The sequence below is a fragment of the Choloepus didactylus genome (assembly GCF_015220235.1).
Source record: "Choloepus didactylus isolate mChoDid1 chromosome 11 unlocalized genomic scaffold, mChoDid1.pri SUPER_11_unloc4, whole genome shotgun sequence".
Classification (NCBI taxonomy): Eukaryota; Metazoa; Chordata; class Mammalia; order Pilosa; family Megalonychidae; genus Choloepus; species Choloepus didactylus.
The window spans coordinates 2,636,406-2,660,541 of NW_023637581.1; the positions used below are offsets into that span (position 1 = coordinate 2,636,406).

The 24,136-nt window shown below is 34.7% G+C and overlaps 1 protein-coding gene across 4 annotated transcripts in view; it reads right to left on the minus strand.

Annotated features, from left to right (window-relative positions):
- Window positions 1–325: 325 nt before the first annotated feature.
- LOC119524705 (ankyrin repeat domain-containing protein 26-like) overlaps window positions 326–24,136 on the minus strand; it is a 38,965-nt gene continuing 15,154 nt past the window's right edge. For 2 of the 4 annotated variants that reach the window (XM_037823376.1, XM_037823377.1), the window contains 5 exons: window positions 12,710–12,848; window positions 6,605–6,818; window positions 4,834–5,017; window positions 4,145–4,267; window positions 326–2,509 (listed from right to left, as the gene is read on the minus strand). In XM_037823376.1, the coding sequence (XP_037679304.1) occupies window positions 1,970–2,509; window positions 4,145–4,267; window positions 4,834–5,017; window positions 6,605–6,818; window positions 12,710–12,848 (1,200 nt within the window). In that variant the 3' untranslated portion in view covers window positions 326–1,969. Of the gene's footprint in view, window positions 2,510–4,144; window positions 4,268–4,833; window positions 5,018–6,604; window positions 6,819–12,709; window positions 12,849–13,131; window positions 14,423–24,136 lie in introns of those variants that run through there. The other 2 variants (XM_037823379.1, XM_037823378.1) reach the window with 2 other exon arrangements.

Here is a 24,136-nt window from a genome sequence, read left to right on the forward strand (position 1 = left end):
GTGGTCCATATGGCTTTCCCAATCATATTGTCACTCCTCACAAGCTACATTTTTATACAATCATCTTCAAGATTGAAGGGTTCTGGGTGTACTGAAGTCTCCAACTATTACTGTGCAGTTATCTGCTTCTCCTTTTGGTGTTCTCAGTGTTTCCCTCATGAATTTTGGGGCACTCTGGCTTGGTGCATAAATATTTATAGTTGTTAGGGTTTCTTGATGAATTGACCCTTTTATTTGTATGTAGTGTCCTTTGTCTCTTTTAATTGTTTTACTTTTTTTGAAGCAAAAAATCAAGTTTAATGTTATACAACTGTTAAAAATCATGTTTTTGAAGAATATTTAATGATGGGTAAAATGTACATGACATAGTATTAGAGTAGGAGGAAAAAATAATATACAAAATCAAAGATTATCACAGATTTTTTTCTTAAAAATTTGCACAGGTACTCAAGAGAGGAAAGGCACCAAAATAATAGTTGTTACTTTCTATCAAGAGTCAGAAGATGTTTTCTGTAAAGGGTCAAATAGTAAATATTCTAGTCTTCCTGGGCCATATAAAGTCTCTGTCACATATTCTTCTTTGTGTGTGTGTGTTGTTGTCATCCTGGTAGGCATTGTTATTGTTTTTTACAACCCTTTAAAAACATAAAAAACATTCTTAGCTTGAGGGCCATACTGGAAGAAAGAGGCACTGGACAGGATTTGACCCTCAGGCTATCATTTGCCCTCTTAAAAGTGATGGGTTATGAGCAATTTTTATTTTCTTCTTCCATGCTTTTCTACATTTTTCAAAATATTACACAATGAGCATTCAGGACCTTTCTATGATTCAGAAGTAAAACTTAGTGTAGCATTATGGTCTTGAAGAGCTCCTTGTATTTTACATATGCTGTTTTGCCTCTCTTCTAAGAAGCACATAAAATTAGTCGGGTGTGACTATTATCTGTTATTAAGGAAATCTCTCAAGGTCTGAGTGCCTTTTTCTGAGAAGACAGACAATACTAAGGGAGGAGGAAATAACAAATGCAGACAATCTCTAATCCAAAGCCATCTTGGAGATTGTACTGCTTTATCTCCTGTGATTCTATTAGGATAGTGAAGAAAAAGAATGTCCCTCGGTGCTCCAAAGAAAAAAAATGTTGTGACTAGATGCCACCTTGGAACTGATGGGAAATGATAAGGATCACCCCCATATCCACAGGGCTTTTCTTTGATGTCTGCCTCTTTGAGAGGAAGCCATGACAAGTCAGGAACCTTGGACTACTTTGAACCCTTGGACTACTTTTCTTCCATTGGCAGGGGGATTGAAGGAATGGGCATGACATCTGACTTTAGCTTAGCCTTGCCTCGCATAAGAAAGGAAAGCTTGAATGGGAAAAAACAGACAAACAGACAAAACCCTTTGCCTGATCCCTGTTTCATGGTGTCATGAAGCTTCTGTTCATTGAGTGGGAAGACATCTGTAACACTGGCAAAATCTTGTAAGCCAAATTTCATGCTCTCTGTTCTCAAAGAAGGAACTAGGGTATGGATGACTCTGGCTTAGTTTATTTTTCTTCATCTTCATAGATCTCCCTAAAAATCTTTGATTCTCCTCTGAAACTTTTCTTGTTTTACCTTGACTGTCTATCACCAATACTCATTTTCTACTTTTTCTTATTATTCCAATGGAAATGATCCAAAATTCTTGTTTCCTGGCACCTAAATTCCTGTGCTAGCCAAACAATAACTGTATTCCTGAATACCTGAATTCCATGAAAAGAAAATTTGACAGAAGTGAATTACATTAAAGGAGCCCCTTGAGGACATGGGAGCACTCTTTGGGGTTTTGTGTCACTGTTAATCCAATAGTGTCAGAACCTTCTCATGTTTCCTCCTCAGGAGCATGAAATTTGGTTTGGCTTAGGTCTCTTTGTACATGTTCTAAAATCAAAATCTTTTCTCTCAAAGCATGTCTTATGTGCTGGAACTAGATTTCTAGGCTATTGAATTTACTTTCAGCTTCAGAAAGCTGTTGAGAAAGAATCTCATTGTTGTCTTTTAGGTTAGACACATAAAAATTAATTTTGTCCTGTAAATGAAACCACTCATCTTTTGCTCTCTGGAAAGTGAGTTTCAGCTCTCTTTTTGATATCTCACTTTGATCATGGTCATTTATTGCAGCAGCCAGTCTAGAACGGTATGATTCAACTTCTGTTTCCAGTCTTTCCTTGCTTTGTTTTTCACTCTCTAATTTAGAGTTTAGCATTGCATTTTGTGATGTCAGAACATCAATCTGTTCATTATACTGAAATATTGTTTTTGTTAATGTTTCCTCATTCAGTTTTAATGTCTTTTGAAGGTCATCATTTTTTTCTTTTACAATTTTCATGTCCTCGGAATATTTCTTTTCTTTTTCCTGGTTGTGAATTTTCATTGTGTCTATTTCCAATCTTAGCTTGGCAATTTCATCCTGCAACATACGATTTTTATGCAAAAGATCTTCTCCTTTCTCATGACTATCAGAAACCTAAGTTTTGTAAAACAAAGGAGACTTTTAGTTAGCACTCAATAAAATGACATATCATGATGTCCTCTGAAATTAAAGATTAAACTATATGCATATACAATAAAAGGGCTGCAACAAGTAACAATCTAACTGGAGAAAAATAAAGTTGGATCCAAACCTTACACATGATTCAGCATAAATTCCTAAAAGTTCAAAAATTTAATTGAAAAAAATGAATGCATGAAAGTAAAAAAGAAACTAGAAGAGATTTTTTTAAGAATCTCAGAATTGGAAATGTCTTTCTCTGTATTACAGCAAACCCAGAAGGAGTAAAAGAAAGCTTAATAAATTAGACCATATTTTTCAAAAATTGGGTTTACAGCTACCCTACATGAAGAGCTTTTGCTCTGTTTAGATATGGTCAGACTAAAAATATTAAATACAATCCCCTTCAAGCATACATGCAATCATTATAATATAAAATACATTTCACATATTTTATAATTTTAAATATTTCTGCCTGAATTACCATAAAGAATACAACATTCTTTCTGTTCTAAATTAATTCCACATGGGTTTACAGTTTGATATCTAACCTATACAGCTACTCCTCATCAAGAGCTGTAGCTCTGCATATATTTGACAGATTAAATTTCTTAAAGTTCTTTAATAGTTCCTTTTTTTCTGAGAATATTCCAGAGATATTCTATATTTCTAAAATTTTTATAGTCAATTATAAGAATTACATTTATTGATAACTGATAAAACTAGGCACTGTACAAAGCACTTATATATACAACAAATAATTCACTTAATTATCACAATTCTGTAAAATAGAGATTCAAAAATATATGAAAGTTCCAGGATTTCCCCCATGTCTTTTGTGTTCTTCTAATTAGTGTTTTCCCTCTAAACCATCATTATTTTTCCAATATAAACACAAAAATACAAAAGAAACTTCATATTTTAAGACTAATGGTAAGTAAGGTACAATTTATAGAGCTCTTCTTAGAAAATCATAAGATTATTTGCTGCTCAGTAAATTATATTTCATTTTCATAATGTTTGAAACACTAATAAATATGAAATATGAAAATAACCTGAACTATTTTACTAAGAATAAAATATTTATCAATAAATCATCATTACATATATGCTACAGCATTTCATTGTTTTCAAAAAGCCCCTAGTACTGAAACAGGACCTCACTTGGAGGAAATTGTTACTTTTCTCAAGAGTGAGGAGAATGATATTCAAAATATGGCCTCTAGATATACTTTTCCTCACTTTGTCTATGGGTAGAACTGATAAACTAACCTCTCATTAATATATCACTGCAAAAAAGAATAACATTTGTTGCTGGTAGCAACAGTTTTGAGATTATAGAAGGATAATCCATGTCAATGGAAAATATTAAAAGCTCTCTTTGGATAAGTCCATTGTGAATGACACCACTTGACTGCTGTAGACAAATGATCTTGAATTAAGACTGTTACTTTATCCAATGAACCGAAAATGCCAACCCCCCACCAACCCACCAAATATATACATATATGGTTTAAAAATCCCCTAAATTTTCCATGACTCATATAGTTGGTTTTTAAAATATATACACAAATACATACACACATATTTTTAAATGACTAAGGAAAATACCTCAGAATTCCCACTCACTTTCTTTTGAGCCATTTCTTTGGCCTTTTGAATTCCTTCTTGTAATATTCTGGCACTCCGTTCTAGAAAAAGTTGCCTCTGGGTATCATTTCGCTCTTCTACAACCTAGAGACACATTTCACTATTTTTTGGGGGTCTCACACCATTAAAAAACAAAAGCCTAAAAGTTTAATTGAGAGCAGAACCTTAAAAAACATAAAGATCTATTAAAATAGTCTATTAAGACTCAAGGATATTTACCCCACCTGAATTATTCAAACTTTAACTGCATAAGTAACAATTAAATTTGTTATAGAGCAAAAACAGTTCTTAAATACAGACATAGTATTTTGAAGGAAAATTTCTTTATGAAACATTTAGTCTTATAACATCATAGCTATTTAACCTACATTTTAACATAAAAATGCTAAAATTAGCATTTAAGTTAATGATTAAACTCAATTTACCTTCCATTCTATTATTCAGAAAACATATACCAAACACCTATTATATGCTAATAAAATAATAGTTAAATAGTGATTTTTAACTATGAATGTCATAGTTCATATTTAGGATGAGATAACATTTTTGGTTTATTTTAAATCTATATAATACACATTGAATCAAAGGGATAGCATAAATAATATCAATGAAATAAAGTTAGAAATATGAAATTCTTACCACAGATTTACCTGATTTAAATTATTTCTTACAGTCCTCAACTCTATACCTAGTGTTTGAAGAGTGAGTTCAAGTTGTTGTTTCATTTCAACTTCTTCATTATACTGCTCTTCTTTTCTTCTTAATTGTTCTCTAATTTTGTCATACAACATATCAGCATTTCTTCTTTTCTCTTGTTCCTGTTTTAAGGTAAATCTGCAATAAAATATGCTTAACTTAAAATTCATTTTGTTAGAAAATTAAAAGTTCACTTTGTGCTCTGGCTCTTTATGTTGGTGTATTATCCAGTTTATGAAATTTCAATGTTCTCAAAATTTTTTCCTTCCAAGTTCTCCTGTCTTTTAATTTCTCAGTTTAATCTTTTCTGAAAGGTATACTTGAAAGTAACAGTAAAAGGACATTCTGCTAACTGGTAAGTTTTGCCACTAGTAACTCTGGTAAATACTAGGGAAAGGAATTTTCAAATTAATCAGTAATGCTTGGGTTGAAAATTGCCTTCATTTTCAAATAGTAATAATTACTCCTCCATTAGAACAAATAATTTAGAGTTGCCTAAAAAGAGAATTCACTGTCTAATGCTTATATATTCAATAGAATAAAATTTTAAGGAGTTCATGAAGATGAAATACTACAGGCACCCCAAAAAAGGATTTATAGTGTAAGATAGCACCTTCAGATGTCTTTTGTATAACATACATACATCTGTAGATTGCTATAATCCAACATGTGGCTAGGTGGCCTAATATCTGCCATTCCATGCTTTTTATATTTCTTCTTTTGTAACACTTCCAATTTATCCTATCTTGTTCATCATCATCTATTTCATAAATCATTTAAAAATCCCTTTTGGAACAAGAAGGAGCCATGTGAACTAATTAAATGATAATCACTTTCTGTTTTACTTCTCATTCCATGCATATGGAAAACTGCACACATTTTTAAAAAATGATTCTGGTTTGAGAAAAATGGCCATTTCATATTTTGATGGCAGAAGTATAAATTAATATAAATTGTCTCATGAACAATTTAGAAATGTGGATTAAAGACCTTTTTAAAAATTTCTTGTGTCTAAGTAATTCTGTATTGAAGAATTTATTCAAAGTAAATAAAAACATATATTTAATTATTAGGGTAAGTATTCATGTTAAAGGCTTGCTGTATTATTTCCAAGAATTTCGTACTCTGCAGGACTAAGAGTTTCCTTCTCTCCCCTATAAAATCCCAGAAGGTAAATTGGCAATTACCAAAATTTTCTTACATATTTGTAGTAAAAAAATAAATAGTAAATGTAGAATATTGGGAATCTAGCAATACACAGAAGATAGTGGAGGGGGAATGATAATCTAATATGTTCAGATATGTTAATGAGGGTAAATTCAAAGGCATAGGAATGGATGGGGTGATGATTGTTAATGGGATTATAAATATCAGAGCTGTATTGAAGGCAAATGGGATTGAAAGGGGTGGTTTAAAGGCATGTATACCACAGATCAGCACCACAAATATAGATGTGTTTGCATGATACACTTCTAAGGTATGACACTAGGACAGAGAATTGACAACAAAATGGTATATGGGAAAAATCTACCTATTACATACTAGGGACTATAATTAATAGGAATACCTTATTAGTAACACACAAATACCAGGGACAAATAATTATGGGCTGAAAAGAGCTATGTGGTGTTTTGGGTCACGAGAATTGTTTAAAATGGAGAAAAATGAGGATTGTACAACATAAAAAAATTGTTCAAATATTTCTTTAAAACCAAGATTTTATACCTCAAACTGCGAAGTTCTAGTTCCCATTCCACTTTTTGATGCTCTAACTGTGATTTCATTTCTTTGGTTTCTGATAGCTCCTTTTGTAGACCACTAACTTTATTTTTTGTTGTTTTAATTTTTTCTGTAAGTAGTTCACAACGATTTTTTTTAAGTTCTATTACTGTTTCATATGAAAGAATTGCATCCTGGATTTTCAATAGGCTAACAGAATCTGTATCAGGGAGAAAACAAAGATAGAAATAAAATGTATGAGTACCTTTTAAGTATAATGAACTGCACATTTGCACATTTACTCATTCATACACTGAACAAATATATATTGAAATATACACATTGAAATATATATATATTGTGGAAGACATTACACAAAGCTCTTGTCTATAGACAAGAGATAAAGTAGACGTGAGCCCTGCTCCTCTTTAGCTTAAAGTCTCGGGTAGGAGAAAGACAAAATAACTACAAATTCAGATAGATATGGTAAGAAAACAGAGTTCTACGATCATATTGCACTTGATCTATACTGTGCCCAGGGAAGACTTCCCTGAAAAGATGAGCAGGAAGTAATTGAGCAAAGGGAGGGAAAGAGCATTCAGGACAGTCTATAGCATATTGCAATCCACTTCTAGTCACAATGGAGTAACAGTACTGATTTAGCATCCCACCTGAAACAACCAAAAAAAAAAACAGACAAAACACGTTAAACAATTTTCAAGAAAATGGGCTTCAGGCAGTGAAGGACAATGGTCCCTGAAAGAGGAAAGAAATGAAGTAAGGCTTTTGATAGCCCAGCTCACTGCCTTGAGAGAGTTTCCAGGCCATAACACAGGAAGAAGGGACCGAGGTGAGGTCCAGTGGACTCCCTGAGCTGAGGTGGTGAAGCTGAGGATCTGGAGAAGCCAAGGCAGACAGAGACAATCAGAGAGAACACCAGAGAGGAGAGAGTGGAGCAGAGAGAGAACCCTGGAGAAGTACTGGATGGAAATGTGGATCCCCACAAAGGAGTGACATGCATTGGAAATGACTACAAGTGTTAATGTATAAGATCATTTTATTATTGAATTCCCTTTAAAAGATAATTCATTGCTGGAACAAAAATAGTGACAATGAATTCTGGAGTTTATACCTTATGTAAAAGTAAAATGCATAACAGCAAAAGAAGAATTGGAACCATACATATGTAATTTTCTTATCCTGTGTATGATGATACATAAAATTACTTGAAGGTAGGCTGGAAAAAGTTAAAGATGTAAACTATAAACCCTACACAACTACTAAAATCACAAAACAAAGAGTTATAGCTAATAAGCCAAAAAAGAGATAAAACTTACTTACTTATAAAAATTACTTAATCTAAAGAAGGCAAAAAAGAAGATGAAAAACAAAAAACAGATGGGACAAATAGAAATCAAACAGCATGAAGACAGACTCAAACTTAACAATATCAAGGCCCATCTAAAGGCTGCCTATAAGAAGCACACTTTCAATGTAAAGAAACAAATTGGTTAAAAGTAAGAGGATGGAAAAATTATGCTAACAATTGACAAAAGATGGTTGAGCTTAAGTGGCTATATTAACATCAGACAAAGTAGATTTCAGAGCAAAAAATATTACCAGCAATAAAACAAGGTCATTTCCTAATAATAAAAGAGCCAATTAATCAAGAAGACATAAAAATCCTAAATATTATGCATCTAATAATAGCTTCAAAATATATTAATAGAAATGCCAGGAAAAATAGACAAATTCACAATTGTAGCCTATTTCAATACCCCTCAATCAATAAGGGATAGAAGAAGTAAAAAGCAGGGAGAAAATCAGTAAGGTTACACAGATTTGAACACTACTGTTTTCAAGTGCCCAGACAGCATTCACCAAGACAGACCATGTTTCTGGGCCATAAAATAAATCTCAATAAATTAGAAATTATTTAAGTCATACAAAATATGTTCTTTGACCACAAAGCAGTCAAATTAGAAATAATAACAAAAATATCTCTGGAAAATACTCAAATATTTAGAAACTATATAACACTCATTTATTTAACCCCTGGGCCAAAGAGGTAATGAAAAGAAATTAGAAAGTATATTGAAGTGAACGAAAAGGAGAACACAACGTATCAGGAATTTGTGGAATGCTGCTTCAGCAGTACTTAAGAGGAAACTTATAGCAGTGAATATACTAGAAAAGAAGAAAAGAACTCAAATCAATGACCTTCACAGCCACCTTAAGAAATGAGAAAAAGAAAACCAAATTAAACCTAAAGTAAGCCAGAAAAAAGGAAATAATAAGCATCAAACAGAAAAAAATCTATGAAACAGAAAAGAGAAAAACAATAGAGAAAAATCAGTGAAACCAAATGTGTTGCAAAAATCAATAAAAATGATAAATCTCTAGCCAGGCTGGTCAGGAAACAAAGGGAGAAAACACAAATTACCATTATCAGAAATGTTACGTGACATTACTACAGATTCTATAGATATTAAAAGAATAGGGTAATATTATGGACTTTAAAAGAATAAGGTAATGTTATGAACTTCATGTGAATAAATTTGACAACTTAGATGAAATGGACAAATTCCTTTATTTTTTAATGCAATTTTATTGCAGTATATTCACACACCATATAATCCATCCAGAGTATACAATCAATGACTCACAGTATCATCAGTTGTGCATTCATCACCACAATCAATTTTAGAACATTTTCATTACTCTCAAAGAAAAAAAGACAAAAATAAAAATAAGAAAGAACACCCAAAACATCCCATATCCCTATACCCCCTATTATTTATATATTTTTGTCTTTATTTTATTACTCCTCAGCCCATACACTGGATCCAGTGAGTGTCAGTCACAAGCGACAAATTCCTTTAAAGACACAAATTAACAAGCTCAATCAAGAAGGAATAGATAACCTGAATAGCCCGGTATCCATAAAAGAAAATAAAGTCATAGTTTAAAACCTTCTCAAAGAAAACTTCAGGTCAAGATGGCTAAACCGGTAAATTCTACCAAACATTTTATGCAAAAAAACTAATACCACTTCTACAGAAATTCTTCCCAAAAAATGAAGAGCTTCATTTTCTAAGGCTAGCATTCTACAAGGCTAACGAAACCAGTCAAAGAAATTATAAGAAAGAAAACTACAGACTAATATACCTCATGAACATAGATGCAAATACTCTAAACAAAATTTTAGAAAATTGAATCCAACAATATATCAAAAGGATAAAACATCATGACCAAATGATGCAATCTACTTCCAGTCAAGATGGAGCATCAGGATTATCTCAGGAATACAGGATTGGTTTAATAGTTGAAAATCGATGTTGTTAACCATATTAACAAAATACAAAAGAAAAACCTCTCAGTAGATGCAGAAAGGGCATGTGACAAAATTCCACATCTCAGCAAACTAGAAATACAAGGAACCTTCACCAACTTGATAAAAAAGCTTCACAGCTAACATCATAGAAAATGGTTAAAGACTAGATCTTTTCTCATAAGATTGGGAACAAAACAACAATGTCTGTTTTCACTACCTCTATTCAGCATTGTACTGGAGGTTCTAGCCAGAGCAACTGGGTAAGATAAAGAAATAAAAGGCATCCAGATTGGAAAGGAAGAAGCAAAACAATCTTTATTCACAGACAACATGATCACATATAGGAATTGGGCCAGCTGCTCGTTTCTGTAAATAAAGTTTTACAGACATGTCCATTCATTTATGTATTGTCTATGGCCCTTATCATGAGACAATGGTAGAGTTGATTCATTGCAAAAAGAGACTGTATTGACCACAGTCTTAAATATTTACTATCTGGCCTTTTAAGAAAGTTTGATGGCCCCTTGCTACGTAGAAAATCTGATAAGATCTACAAAAAAACTACTAGAACTAATAAGTGAGTTTAGTAAAACTGCAGGATATAAAATCAATATAAATAATCAACTATATTTATATACAAGGAATAAATGATTGAAATTTTTAAAATATCATTCACAACTGCATAAAAAATATGAAATATGGATAGATCTGACAAAAGACAGAGGGACCCATACACTAAAAGCTATAAAATACTACTGAGAAAATTCAGTAAGATGTATATAAATGGAAAGAGATAGTCTTTGTTCAGGGCTGAAAGATTCAACATTGTTAATATGTCAGAGATCCCCAAATTAACCTACTGATTCAACACAATCTCAATGTAATTCCCAGCAGGCTTTTTTATTTTATTTTTTTAGAAATTGATCACCTGATTCTAAAATTCATATGAAATGCAAAGGACCTATAACAGCCACAAAAAAACTCTAAAAAAGAACAAAGTTGGATGGCCAACAACCTGGTTTCAAGAAGTATTACAAACTTGTAGTAATCAAAACAGCATATTGGTGTAAAGACAGCCAAAGAGATTGATGAGACAGAACAGAGTCCAGAAAGAAAACCACATATATGTGGACAACTGATTTTTGACAAAGGCACAATGTCAATGTGGTATAAACAGAAGAGCGTGGAACAATTGAATATCCATATGCAAAAAAAATGAACTTGCAACCTCACAATATACACAGGGGTGCTGAATAAATATTATGTGTTAATGACTTCTTAGCACAATATTATTGTGCATTAAACAGCAATATCACAAATTAGCAAGTAATATGTAAATGCCTTTGCTGTCTAAAATGAGAATAAATTGTTAGTGCTGAATTATTTTATGTCATCTTGTATATAAGCATCCCATGTTATGTAAGTTATTAAAAAGAAGAAAAAAAGAACTTGGAACCATACCTCGCACCAGATACAAAACTGAATAAAGAATGATCATAGAGCTAAATGTTAGACCTAAAATTATGAGACTTCTAGAGGAAAGCATAGGAGAAAATCTTCATGACCTTGTGCCAGGCAAACAGTTCTTAGATATGACAACCAAAAACAAAATTCTTGAAAGAATACATGGACAAATTGAACTTCATCAAAAAGTACAACTTCTGACCTTCAAAAGTCACTATAAAGAAAACAAAACAAAACAAAAAAGCCACAGACTGGGAGAAAATCCCTGCAAAAAATGTAACTGCTAAAGGGAATATATCCAGAATATATAAAGAACTCTCAAAATTGAATAAATAACAAAACAAACCTCTTTTAAATGGGGAAAAATTTTGAACATACAATTCATGAAAGAAGATATACAGATGATAAATAAGCACATGAAAACATGCTCAACATTATTAGTCATTAAGAAAATGTACAATAAAACTATAATGATATACACAATACACACCTATTAGAATGGCTAAAATTGAAAAGATGGTCCATACTAAGTGTTGACATGGATGTGAAAGAACTGGAACTCTCACACACTTCTAGCAGGAATGGAAAATGGTACAACTACTTTGGAAAACAGTCTGACAGTTTCCTAATAAGGGAATATAAAGGGACATGAGGAAACTTTTGATGGTGAAGGATATGTTGACTATCTTAATTGTGGTGATGTTTTCACATGTGGACACATATGTCAATACTTTAAGTTGTACACTTTGTATATGTGCAGTTTATCATATGTCAATTATACCTTACTAAAGCTGCTGAAACAAAAAGCTCTATTGTAGGAACAAACACCTGAGTAAATAGCTGGGACACAGAGAGAAAGGAAGATAGGAAGTGATGCGAGAAGCTAGAGGATTGTGGTCTTTAACCTTACAGCAATGAGAAGTGATTGCTGGATTCTAAGCAAGGAGGTTACTTGAAGAGACATGAAATTTTTAAAATATGTAATAATTATGGCTGCATCATAGACCATGGTTTCGGGAGATGTGGTGCAGGGAACACAGTTCTGAGATGATGCAGTATTCCAGGTAGGAGATAAACATAACCTGACCATGGGTGAAGGCATAGGAGGGAGGTGGAGTCAACAGAAAGCCTGGGACGCCATTCCCACCAAGACAAGAACAGTGGAAATTATCAAAGCTCTGGGCTGTGGCTCTGTAGTGCTGCGATGAACAGCACTATAACACCTCAGTGCTCTTTGGTGCAGTTCTAAACAAGGTGTGCACATATTACAACAGTATGCATAAAAAGGCTTTATATTTATACAAGGGTCCTACCTTTACAAACCATTCCAAGTTGTTCAATTAGCAACACAGAATTACAATTAGGGCTAAGCAAGTCACAATCCTCTGAAGATGTTTCAGATGTCTGAGTTAAGTCATCAAGATCATCCACAGAATTCATTTGCTTTTTGACCTATAAAATAAGTAATATTTCAAAATGTTCCCAAAATATTTATAGCATATGCTAAGTCTACAGATGTAGTTAATTTGCATCATTTTATAAGAGCAAAAACTGCTTAAAAGAACTGATTTTTGTCAAAAGGATACCTTTATCATTAGTTACTGTTTCTAAATCACTTTTTCAAATTAAAAATATTTACTTTTTAACAAAAAGATCTCTTTTTCAATTTAACCTTTAAAATGCATTTTTTTAAAACTAGAGAATAATATTTTTGATAATTTATTTTTTACAGTACCTTGTTCTTTTCATCAGATGTTTTCTTTGCAGTCTTAACAAAACAAATGATTCCCTTCAGGCAAATATTATGTATGTAAAATTCAAAGAGTATCTAAAACTATTGTTTTTATATAAAAATCTGCATTAATTTCTTTCTCCTATTCATAAGAAAGTTTACAGTTAATTTAAAATACAATAATTTTCCACGATGAGGATTAAACTATTAATAGAAAAAGAAACATTAAAGGATAAAGGAAACATATTAATAATACCATTAAAAAGTATTAAATTCAGATCAAAAGGAAAATCAGAATGTTATTTGCATTATTTGATAGAAAAAAAACGTAGATTCTTTTGTTGTTTTCAATAAAAACAAGCTTTTACTGGCACTAAATTCTATTTGGAAAACATTACTCAAATCCTTATATGAGAGAACTCCTTATTTAATAACGATGATATTAATTAGCTTTTTGAAGACTCACTATGCACTTACTATGCATTATTCTAAGCACTTTACACATCTCAACTCATTTTAATCCTCACAACAATACTATGAAGTAGGTAATATATTAGGTCTTTTACAAAGGAAGAAACTGAGGCATGGTTTCTGGTTAAGTAAATTGTCCAGGGTCATACAGCTGGTCGGTAGCACACAAGAATTCAAACCAGGAATTCTGGCTCCAAAGCATGTGTTTCACAACATGCTGGGAAAGTAATATTTATTTTTAAGTGTTTTTAAGTAATATGGTAGCAAATGAATCCATATTATCATTCCATTTCTGGGTATAATTATAAATAATAATTTCTGAATCTTGCAAATATTTTTTAAGAATAAAAAGATTTTATATCTAGGCAATATTGGAAAACTACTTTCAATAAATGAAAGATTTATTTCTTTCAAAAGAAATTCATCAACAGGCATTCCTTCATCCACTCAAATGTCTATTCATGCATTCAACAAATACTATTGACCAGGCAAATGTGTCAAGCTCACTGTTAGATACAGGGAAACATGGTTTTTGTACTTTAGAACTTTATAATCTAAAAGTAGTAATCTGTGATAGATTGTCAGTAGTTTATTTTTCTATTGTACATACAACAGAATTTTCCATTTCCCTCAGAACTTGAAGAACTATTAAACTGATATAATCTGATATTTTACAGTATCTTAAAAAATCATAGCTATTGATACTATCAAAGGCACTGCAGTATCTAGAATTATCAGAAATGATTATGTTCTACTTAGTATGGCCTAAGTGTTCGTATATTTATCATATAATTTTTTAAAATCTACATATGATAGTATAACTTTTTTTTATCATTTTATTGAGATATATTCACATACCATGCAGTCATACAAAACAAATTGTACTTTTGATTGTTTACAGTACCATTACATAGTTGTACATTCATCACTTAAATCAATCCCTGACACCTTCATTAGCACACACACAAAAATAACAAGAATAATAATTAGAGTGAAAAAGAGCAATTGAAGTAAAAAAGAACACTAGGTACCTTTGTCTGTTTGTTTGCTTCCCCTACTTTTCTACACATCCATCCATAAACTGGACAAAGTGGAGTTTGGTCCTTATGGCATTCCCAATCCCACTGTCACCCCTCATAAGCTACATTTTTATACAACTGTCTTCGAGATTCATGGGTTCTGGGTTGTAGTTTAATAGTTTCAGGTATCCACCACCAGCTACCCCAATTCTTTAGAACCTAAAAAGGGTTGTCTAAAGTGTGCGTAAGAGTGCCCACCAGAGTGACCTCTCAGCTCGTTTTGGAATCTCTCTGCCACTGAAGCTTATTTCATTTACTTTCACATCCCCCTTTTGGTCAAGAAGATGTTCTCCGTCCCACGATGCCGGGTCTACATTCCTCCCCGGGAGTCATATTCCACGTTGCCGGGGAGATTCACTCCCCTGGGTGTCTGATCCCACGTAGGGGGGAGGGCAGTGATTTCACCTTTCAAGTTGGCTTAGCCAGAGAGAGAGGGCCACATCTGAGCAACAAAGAGGCATTCAGGAGGAGACTCTTAGGCACAAATATAGGGAGGCCTAGCCTCTCCTTTGCAGCAACCGTCTTCCCAAGGGTAAAACTTATGGTAGAGGGCTCAACCCATCCAACCACCAGTCCCCTATGTCTGTGGTCATGTTAGCAACCATGGAGGTGGGCTAGGCGAATACCCCTGCATTCTCCACAGGCTCCTCAAGGGGGCACTACATCTTTTTTTTTCCTTGTTTTTCTTTTCTTTTTTTTTTTTTAACTTTCCCTTCTTTTTTAAATCAACTGTATGAAAAAAAAAAGTTAAAAAGAAAACAAACATACAATAAAAGAACATTTCAAAGAGACCATAACAAGGGAGTAAGAAAAAGACAACTAACCTAAGATAACTGCTTAACTTCCAACATGTTCCTACTTTACCCCAAGAAAGTTACATAATATAGCAACATTTCTGTGAACTTGTTCCTACTATATCCATCAGAAATTAACAGACCATAGTCATTCCTGGGCATCCCCAGAACGTTAAATAGCTTATCTGTTCTTCTTGGATTATTGTTCCCCCTTCCTTAATTGCTCTCTACTGCTAGTTCCCCTACATTCTACATTATAAACCATTTGTTTTACATTTTTCAAAGTTCACATTAGTGGTAGCATATAATATTTCTCTTTTTGTGCCTGGCTTATTTCACTCAGCATTATGTCTTCAAGGTTCATCCATGTTGTCATATGTTTCACGAGATGGTTCCTTCTTACTGCCGCGTAGTATTCCATCGTGTGTATATACCACATTTTATTTATCCACTCATCTGCTGAAGGACATTTGGGTTGTTTCCATCTCTTGGCAATTGTGAATAATGCTGCTATGAACATTGGCGTGCAGATATCTGTTCGTGTCACTGCTTTCCGATCTTCCGGGTATATACCGAGAAGCGCAATCGCTGGATCGAATGGTAACTCTATATCTATTTTTCAAAGGAACTGCCAGACTGACTTCCAGAGTGGCTGAACCATTATACAGTCCCACCAACAATGAATAAGAGTTCCAATTTCTCCACATCCCCTCCAGCATTTGTAGTTTCCTGTTTGTTTCATGGCAGCCATTCTAACCGGTGTTAGATGGTATCTCATTGTGGTCTTAATTTGCATCTCTCTAATAGCTAGTGAAGCTGAACATTTTTTCATGTGTTTCTTGGCCATTTGTATTTCCTCTTCAGAGAACTGTCTTTTCATATCTTTTGCCCATTTTATAATTGGCCTGTCTGTACTATTGTCACTGAGTTGTAGGATTTCTTTATATATGCAAGATATCAGTCTTTTGTCAGATACATGGTTTCCAAAAATTTTTTCCCATTGAGTTGGCTGCCTCTTTACCTTTTTGAGAAATTCCTTTGAGGTGCAGAAACTTCTAAGCTTGAGGAGTTCCCATTTATCTATTTTCTCTTTTGTTGCTTGTGCTTTGGGTGTAAAGTCTAGGAAGTGGCCGCCTAATACAAGGTCTTGAAGATGTTTTCCTACATTATCTTCTAGGAGTTTTATGGTACTTTCTTTTATATTGAGATCTTTGGTCCATTTTGAGTTAATTTTTGTGTAGGGGGTGAGGTAGGGGTCCTCTTTCATTCTTTTGGATATGGATATCCAACTCTCCCAGCCCCATTTGTTGAAAAGACCATTATGGCTCAGTTCAGTGACTTTGGGGGCCTTATCAAACATCAGTCGGTCATAGATCTGAGGGTCTATCTCTGAATTCTCAATTCGATTCCATTGATCTATATGTCTATCTTTGTGCCAGTACCATGCTGTTTTGGCAACTGTGGCTTTATAATAAGCTTCAAAGTCAGGGAGTGTAAGTCCTCCCACTTCATTTTTCTTTTTTAGAGTGTCTTTAGCAATTCGAGGCATCTTCCCTTTCCAAATAAATTTGATAACTAGCTTTTCCAAGTCTGCAAAGTAGGTTGTTGGAATTTTGATTGGGATTGCATTGAATCTGTAGATGAGTTTGGGTAGAAATGACATCTTAATGACATTTAGCCTTCCTATCCATGAACATGGAATATTTTTCCATCTTTTAAGGTCCCCTTCTATTTCTTTTAGTAGAGTTATGTAGTTTTCTTTGTATAGGTCTTTTACATCTTTGGTTAAGTTTATTCCTAGGTACTTGATTTTTTCAGTTGCTATTGAAAATGGTATCTTTTTCTTGAGTGTCTCTTCAGTTTGTTCATTTCTAGCATATAGAAACATTACTGACTTATGTGCATTAATCTTGTATCCCGCTACTTTGCTAAATTTGTTTATTAGCTCTAGTAGCTGTATCGTCGATTTCTCAGAGTTTTCTAGATATAAGATCATATCATCTGCAAACAATGACAGTTTTACTTCTTCTTTTCCAATTTGGATGCCTTTTATTTCTTTGTCTTGCCAGATTGCCCTGGCTAGCACTTCCAGCACAATGTTGAATAACAGTGGTGACAGCGGGCATCCTTGTCTTGTTCCTGATCTTAGAGGGAAGGCTTTCAGTCTCTCACCATTGAGTACTATGCTGGCTGTGGGTTTTTCATATATGCTCTTTATCATGTTGAGGAAGTTTCCTTCAATTCCTACCTTTTGAAGTGTTTTTATCAAAAAGGGATGTTGGATTTTGTTAAATGCTTTTTCAGCATCTATTGAGATGATCAATTGATTTTTCCCTTTCGAGTTTTTAATGTGTTGTAATACATTGATTGTTTTTCTTATGTTGAACCATCCTTGCATGCCTGGAATGAACCCCACTTGGTCATGGTGTATGATTTTTTTAATGTGTCTTTGGATTCGATTTGCAAGTATTTTGTTGAGGATTTTTGCATCTATATTCATTAGGGAGATTGGCCGGTAGTTTTCCTTTTTTGTAGCATCTTTGCCTGGTTTTGGTATTAGATTGATGTTAGCTTCATAAAATGAGTTAGGTAGTGTTCCATTTTCTTTAATGTTTTGAAAGAGTTTGAGTAAGATTGGTGTCAGTTCTTTCTGGAAAGTTTGGTAGAATTCCCCTGTGAAGCCATCTGGCCCTGGGCATTTATTTGTGGGAAGATTTTTGATGACTGATTGGATCTCTTTGCTTGTGAGGGGTTGGTTGAGGTCTTCTATTTCTTCTCTGGTCAGTCTAGGTTGTTCATATGTTTCCAGGAAATTGTCCATTTCTTCTACATTATCCAGTTTGTTGCCATACAGTTGTTCATAATATCCTCTTATAATTTTTTTAATTTCTTCAGGATCTGCAGTTATGTCACCTTTTTCATTCATTATTTTGTTTATATGGGTCTTCTCTCTTTTTGATTTTGTCAGTCTAGCTAGGGGCTTGTCAATCTTGTTGATCTTCTCAAAGAACCAACTTTTGGTGATATTTATCCTCTCTATTGTTTTTTTGTTCTCCATGTCATTTATTTCTGCTTTAATCCTTGTTATTTCTTTTCTTCTACTTGGTTTAGGATTGGTTTGCTGTTCATTTTCTAGCTTCTTCAGTTGATCCATTAGTTCTTTGATTTTGGCTCTTTCTTCCTTTTTAATATATGCATTTAGTGCTATAAATTTCCCCCTTAGCACTGCTTTTGCTGCATCCCATAGGTTTTGGTATGTTGTGTTCTCATTTTCATTCGTCTCTATATATTTAGCAATTTCTCTTGCTATTTCTTATTTAACCCACTGATTGTTTAGGAGTGTGTTGTTTAACCTCCAGGTATTTGTGAATTTTCTAAGTCTCTGATGGTTATTGACTTCTAATTGTATTCCATTGTGGTCAGAGAATGTGCTTTGAATAATTTCAGTCTTTTTAAATTTATTGAGGCTTGTTTTATGTCCCAGCATATGATCTATTCTGGAGAAAGTTCCATGAGCACTAGAAAAGTATGTGTATCCTGGTGATTTGGGATGTAATGTCCTGTATATGTCTGTTAACTCTAATTCATTTATCAGATTGTTTAGGTTTTCAATTTCCTTATTGGTCTTCTGTCTGGTTGATCTATCTATAGGAGAGAGTGATGTGTTGAAGTCTCCCACAATTATTGTGGAAACATCAATTGCTTCCTTTAGTTTTGCCAGTGTTTCTCTCATGTATTTTGTGGCACCTTGATTGGGTGCATAGACATTTACGATTGTTATTTCTTCTTGCTGAATTGCCCCTTTTATTAGTATGTAGTGGCCTTCTTTGTCTCTCAAAACATCCCTGCATTTGAAGTCTATTTTATCTGAGATTAATATTGCTACACCTGCTTTCTTTTGGCTGTAGCTTGCATGAAATATTTTTTTCCATCCTTTCACTTTCAGTTTCTTTGTGTCCCTATGTCTAAGATGAGTCTCTTGTATGCAACATATTGATGGTTCATTTTTTTTGATCCATTCTGCGAATCTATATCTTTTAATTGGGGAGTTTAATCCATTTACATTCAACGTTATAACCGTGAAGGCATTTCTTGAATCAGCCATCTTATCCTTTGGTTTATGTTTGCCATATTTTTCCCCTCTCTCTATTAATATCCTTTATTGTACCCATACCGAATCTCTTTAGTACTGAACCTTTCTCCAAGTCTCTCTGTCCTGTCTTTGTTTCTCTGTCTGTAGGGCTCCCTTTAGTATCTCCAGTAGGGCAGGTCTCTTGTTAGCAAATTCTCTCAGCATTTCTTTGTCTGTGAAAAATTTAAGCTGTCCCTCAAATTTGAAGGAGAGCTTTGCTGGATAAAGTATTCTTGGCTGGAAATTTTTCTCACTCAGAATTTTAAATATATCGTGCCACTGCCTTCTCGCCTCCATGGTGGCTGCTGACTAGTCACTACTTAGTCTTATGCTGTTTCCTTTGTATGTGGTGAATTGCTTTTCTCTTGCTGCTTTCAGAACTTGTTCCTTCTCTTCTGTGTTTGACAGTGTGATCAGTATATATCTCGGAGTGGGTTTATTTGGATTTATTCTATTTGGAGTTCGCTGAGCATTTATGATTTGTGTATTTATGTTGTTTAGAAGGTTTGGGAAGTTTTCCCCAACAATTTCTTTGAATACTCTTCCTAGACCTTTACCCTTTTCTTCCCCTTCTGGGACACCAATGAGTCTTATATTTGGACGTTTCATATTATCTATCATATCCCTGAGGTCCATTTCGATTTTTTCAATTTTTTTCCCCATTCTTTCTTTTATGCTTTCATTTTCCATTCTGTCATCTTCCAGGTCACTGATTCGTTGTTCAACTTCCTCTAGTCTTGTATTATGAGTGTCCAGAGTCTTTTTAATTTGGTCAACAGTTTCTTTAATTTCCATAAGATCATCCATTTTTTTATTTAGTCTTGCAATGTCTTCTTTATGCTCTTCTAGAGTCTTCTTGATTTCCTTTATATCCCGTATTATGGTCTCATTGTTCATCTTTAGTTCTTTGAGTAGCTGCTCTAGGTGCTGTGTCTCTTCTGGTCTTTTGATTTGGGTGCTTGGGCTTGAGTTATCCATATCGTCTGGTTTTTTCGTATGCTTTATAATTTTCTGTTGTTTTTGGCCTCGTGGCATTTGCTGAACTTGATAGGGTTCTTTTAGGGTTTGTAGACCTATTGAAGTCCTTATCTCTAATTTATCAGATCTACAGCTTCGTGGAGTATACTTTCTCTAACTAACCAGCAGGTGGCATCCACGAGCCACCTGTTCTCCACAAGCCAGTTCTCCCCTGCTTAGCCTTTTTGGTGAGTGGGGGAGTGAGTCTTGTGGGGCCCAATTGGTGTACCAAACTTGTGTGTGTAGTTGGTGTTGCCTGCCCTATATGTGGGGCGTGTTTCTGGGCAGTCGGGGAGGGGGGGGTGGCCCTAACAATCAAATCTCCCTGGTGATCCTAGAGTTTTAAAGCTGCTGCAATAGTCTAATCCTTCAGTTCAGTCCTGCCACAGTTTGTCTCTGCCACTGACCCACAAGTCCTTGGTATTGGCGTATGGCTCCTGAGACTTGCAAGTCGGCCCCTCTTCCAGGCTGTGCAGGCTGTGCACCCCGGGTCCTCTGTTGAGGGATGACTGTGCTATGTCACAGGTGAGTGCCGTCCCCCCAGGGCAGTTCTGGGCTGCTGGGCTGTGTAGGGAGGCTTCCAGTCTGCTGAAATGATGGCTGAATGGGGTTTTGTTAATTCACACTGCTCCACCTTCCCAACTCTGGGACAATCAGCTGAGGTTGCAGGGAAGGCTAATGTCCACGCCCAGTTTTGTGGTGTGTGCCTGTTATGTGAAGCACTTCCATCACACTGGGTTGTCTGGGGCAGCTCTGGGCTATGGGGCTGGCGATGGGCAGGAGTGTTTCCTGTCCACCAGGATGGTGGCTGTGAGCGGACACCCCCCTTTTCTTGGGAAGTTGTGGTGTTTAATGAATTTTCTCAGCCACTGGATTATTGCCTTTTGTCTCAGAGCTCTCTTAGTTCTGCACTTGAGTTGACCTGCCCAAATTACAAGTCTTTGAAGCTTTCTGTATTGGGCTTCTTAGAGTAATTGTTTTAGAAAAAGAAAAAAGGATTTAAAAAAAAAAAAAAAAAAAAAAAAAAAAAAGGGCCCTCCTCAGAGATCTAATGGGTTATTGAAATGCTAATAGACAAAGCAACCAGGGCCATTAAGGAAAGGTCCACAGGGCAGAGAGATCAGCTTTTCTTCGGGATTTGCATATGCGCCTCAAGGACTGAGCTCCGCCCTTCCCCTTTCTGTGTTCACCAGAACTCCAAAAATCCACTGCTTTTATTTTGGAGTTTTTCGTGTTGTTTTTTTTTCTATGCCTGTCTCCTCTCTGCTGGGCTGGCTGCTCTCAGATTCTCTGGTGTCTGGTGTCAGTCTATCTATGGTTGGAGTATGGATCAGTAGAATGAGTTTCCGATAAGGGCTGCCACTGCAGTTCTCCCTTCTCCTTCCTGGAGCTGACAGCCCCTCCTCCCACGGGACTGAGCCTGGCAGGGAGGGGCGCGGGTCCCCTGGCCGCAAAAACTTACAGATGTCGCTGATCTCAGCAGTTCGACATTTTCATGAGTGTTGTATGAAGTATGCCCAAAGACAGATTGCTCTGTGGTGTCCAGTCCACGCAGTTCCTGGCTTTCTACCTACTTTCCTGGAGGAGTAACTAAAACATACAGCTCACCAGTCTGCCATATTCCCCGCCTCGATAGTATAACTTTTAAGAATCATCTGTATATTCAATTTTATATGAGAATATTCCATTTCTAAACCATTCTGAATGAACAACCACTTATCATAAAACTATACATGAATAGAAATACTAAGGATAATTAGTTTACTATAGGTCTTCAAAAGATAATACATTTTAATCAACAAGCTTTCTGATACTTAGAAATGCAAACTGGATCATTTCTATCAGCATGCAAACATACCCAAAAATGTTCCTTCCTATAATCGAAAAGGAAAAAAAAAACTTCAGAAAGCATTACATTCATTTGCTCACTCACTCATTCAGTTAGTACATCAGCAATATGGCAACAAACATTTATTGTGTCTATCAAAACCGTAGGTACTATCCTGGAAGTAGCTGTAATAATAAATAAGAGAGAGTTTCTGTCCTATGTTCCAGATGGGGTAGAGATACATAAAAACAAATAAGGGTAGAAAAGTTGTCATTCACTAGTTATGCAACTGAAGTGGATAAAGAACAGTAAGGGTACTTAAGAGGGAATGGTCTATTCTATCTGGGGAGCTCCAAAAATGCTGCAAAGATAGGGCTATATCTTGAAAGACAGAAAGGTACAGAGGAGGGTGTGAAGGGCATTCTAAATGGGATGGCAGGAGCAAACGGATGTGGCATAAAACAACCCATTAAAAGAGTGTACAAAAGTAGTGTGGTTAAAATGGAACACAGTTATTGGGAATGGGATGGAGGGATAAAACTGGAGAATTAGGGCCAGATCACAGAGGTGTCATGGTAGAATGTGAACTTTCCCCCTTAGGTGATGGGAATCCACTGTAAGCTTGTAAGCAGAGGAGTTATGCCACCACAAATATATTTTAGGAAGGATCACACTGGCAGCAACATAAAGATGAAGATAAGGGGAGCAAGACCAGAAAAACTACTTTCACAATTACTGGTAAGAAAGTAAATTAGGGTAATGAGAGTAGGGAGAGAAGTGAAAGGACACATGAAAAGCTAGGTAAGAAGGTAGAAAATTCCTGAACTTGGTGACTGAGTAGGATGTCTTGACTGGGAGGGCTAGGAGTACAGAATTTTTCCCACTTACTTGTTTCCACTAGTGCTTTTTACTAAAATGGGGAAAATGGATGACAGAGTAGATTAGAAAGAGCCAGGAAGGGTCAGTGACAAAGTCTTCAATTTGGGACATAGCAAACTGGAGATATCCAGGGGACCAAGAAGAAAGATTTGGATACATTTGGAGTAGGAGTAGATGACCTTACTCAGAAGAAGCATATGGGAAAAAAAGATAAATATTTGTAAAATATGCTAAGCTGGTATTATTAAATAATGCAGACATACAATGAACTCTGAAATCTTGAAAATGTAAACAAGAGAAGGAAATAAAACCACAGAATTCAAGTTTCCAATCATATATTTTAACATCTGGTTCAAAGATAAAAAATAAATATTCTTTTATTAATATATGCAAATATTCATTTCTGACATATGGTAATACACAGTTTTACAGTTAATGAAAGGATTTAATTCCAAAACAATTCAAAATATTACAAAAAGGTTCATCTTAAAATACTAATCTTAAAGAGAAGTTTTAAACTACATAAGAGAAATGCTTACATGATTACAGAATTATGAGGCATTTTAAGTACCATTATGATATAAAAAAGACATAAAATCCCATTTTAAAATTCACAAGGTTTATTTCCATATGAATAGCATACGATAATTTTCTATCATATAACACACAGGATGGTAGTTAAAGACTGGAGAAAGGATATAGCATCAAAAAATCAATAAAACTCTGATTATCAAGCAGGAACTAAAAAAAAATGAAGTCAATACGATCCCTGAATTTTAGATAAGATATATGTGCGAAGTTTAACAAC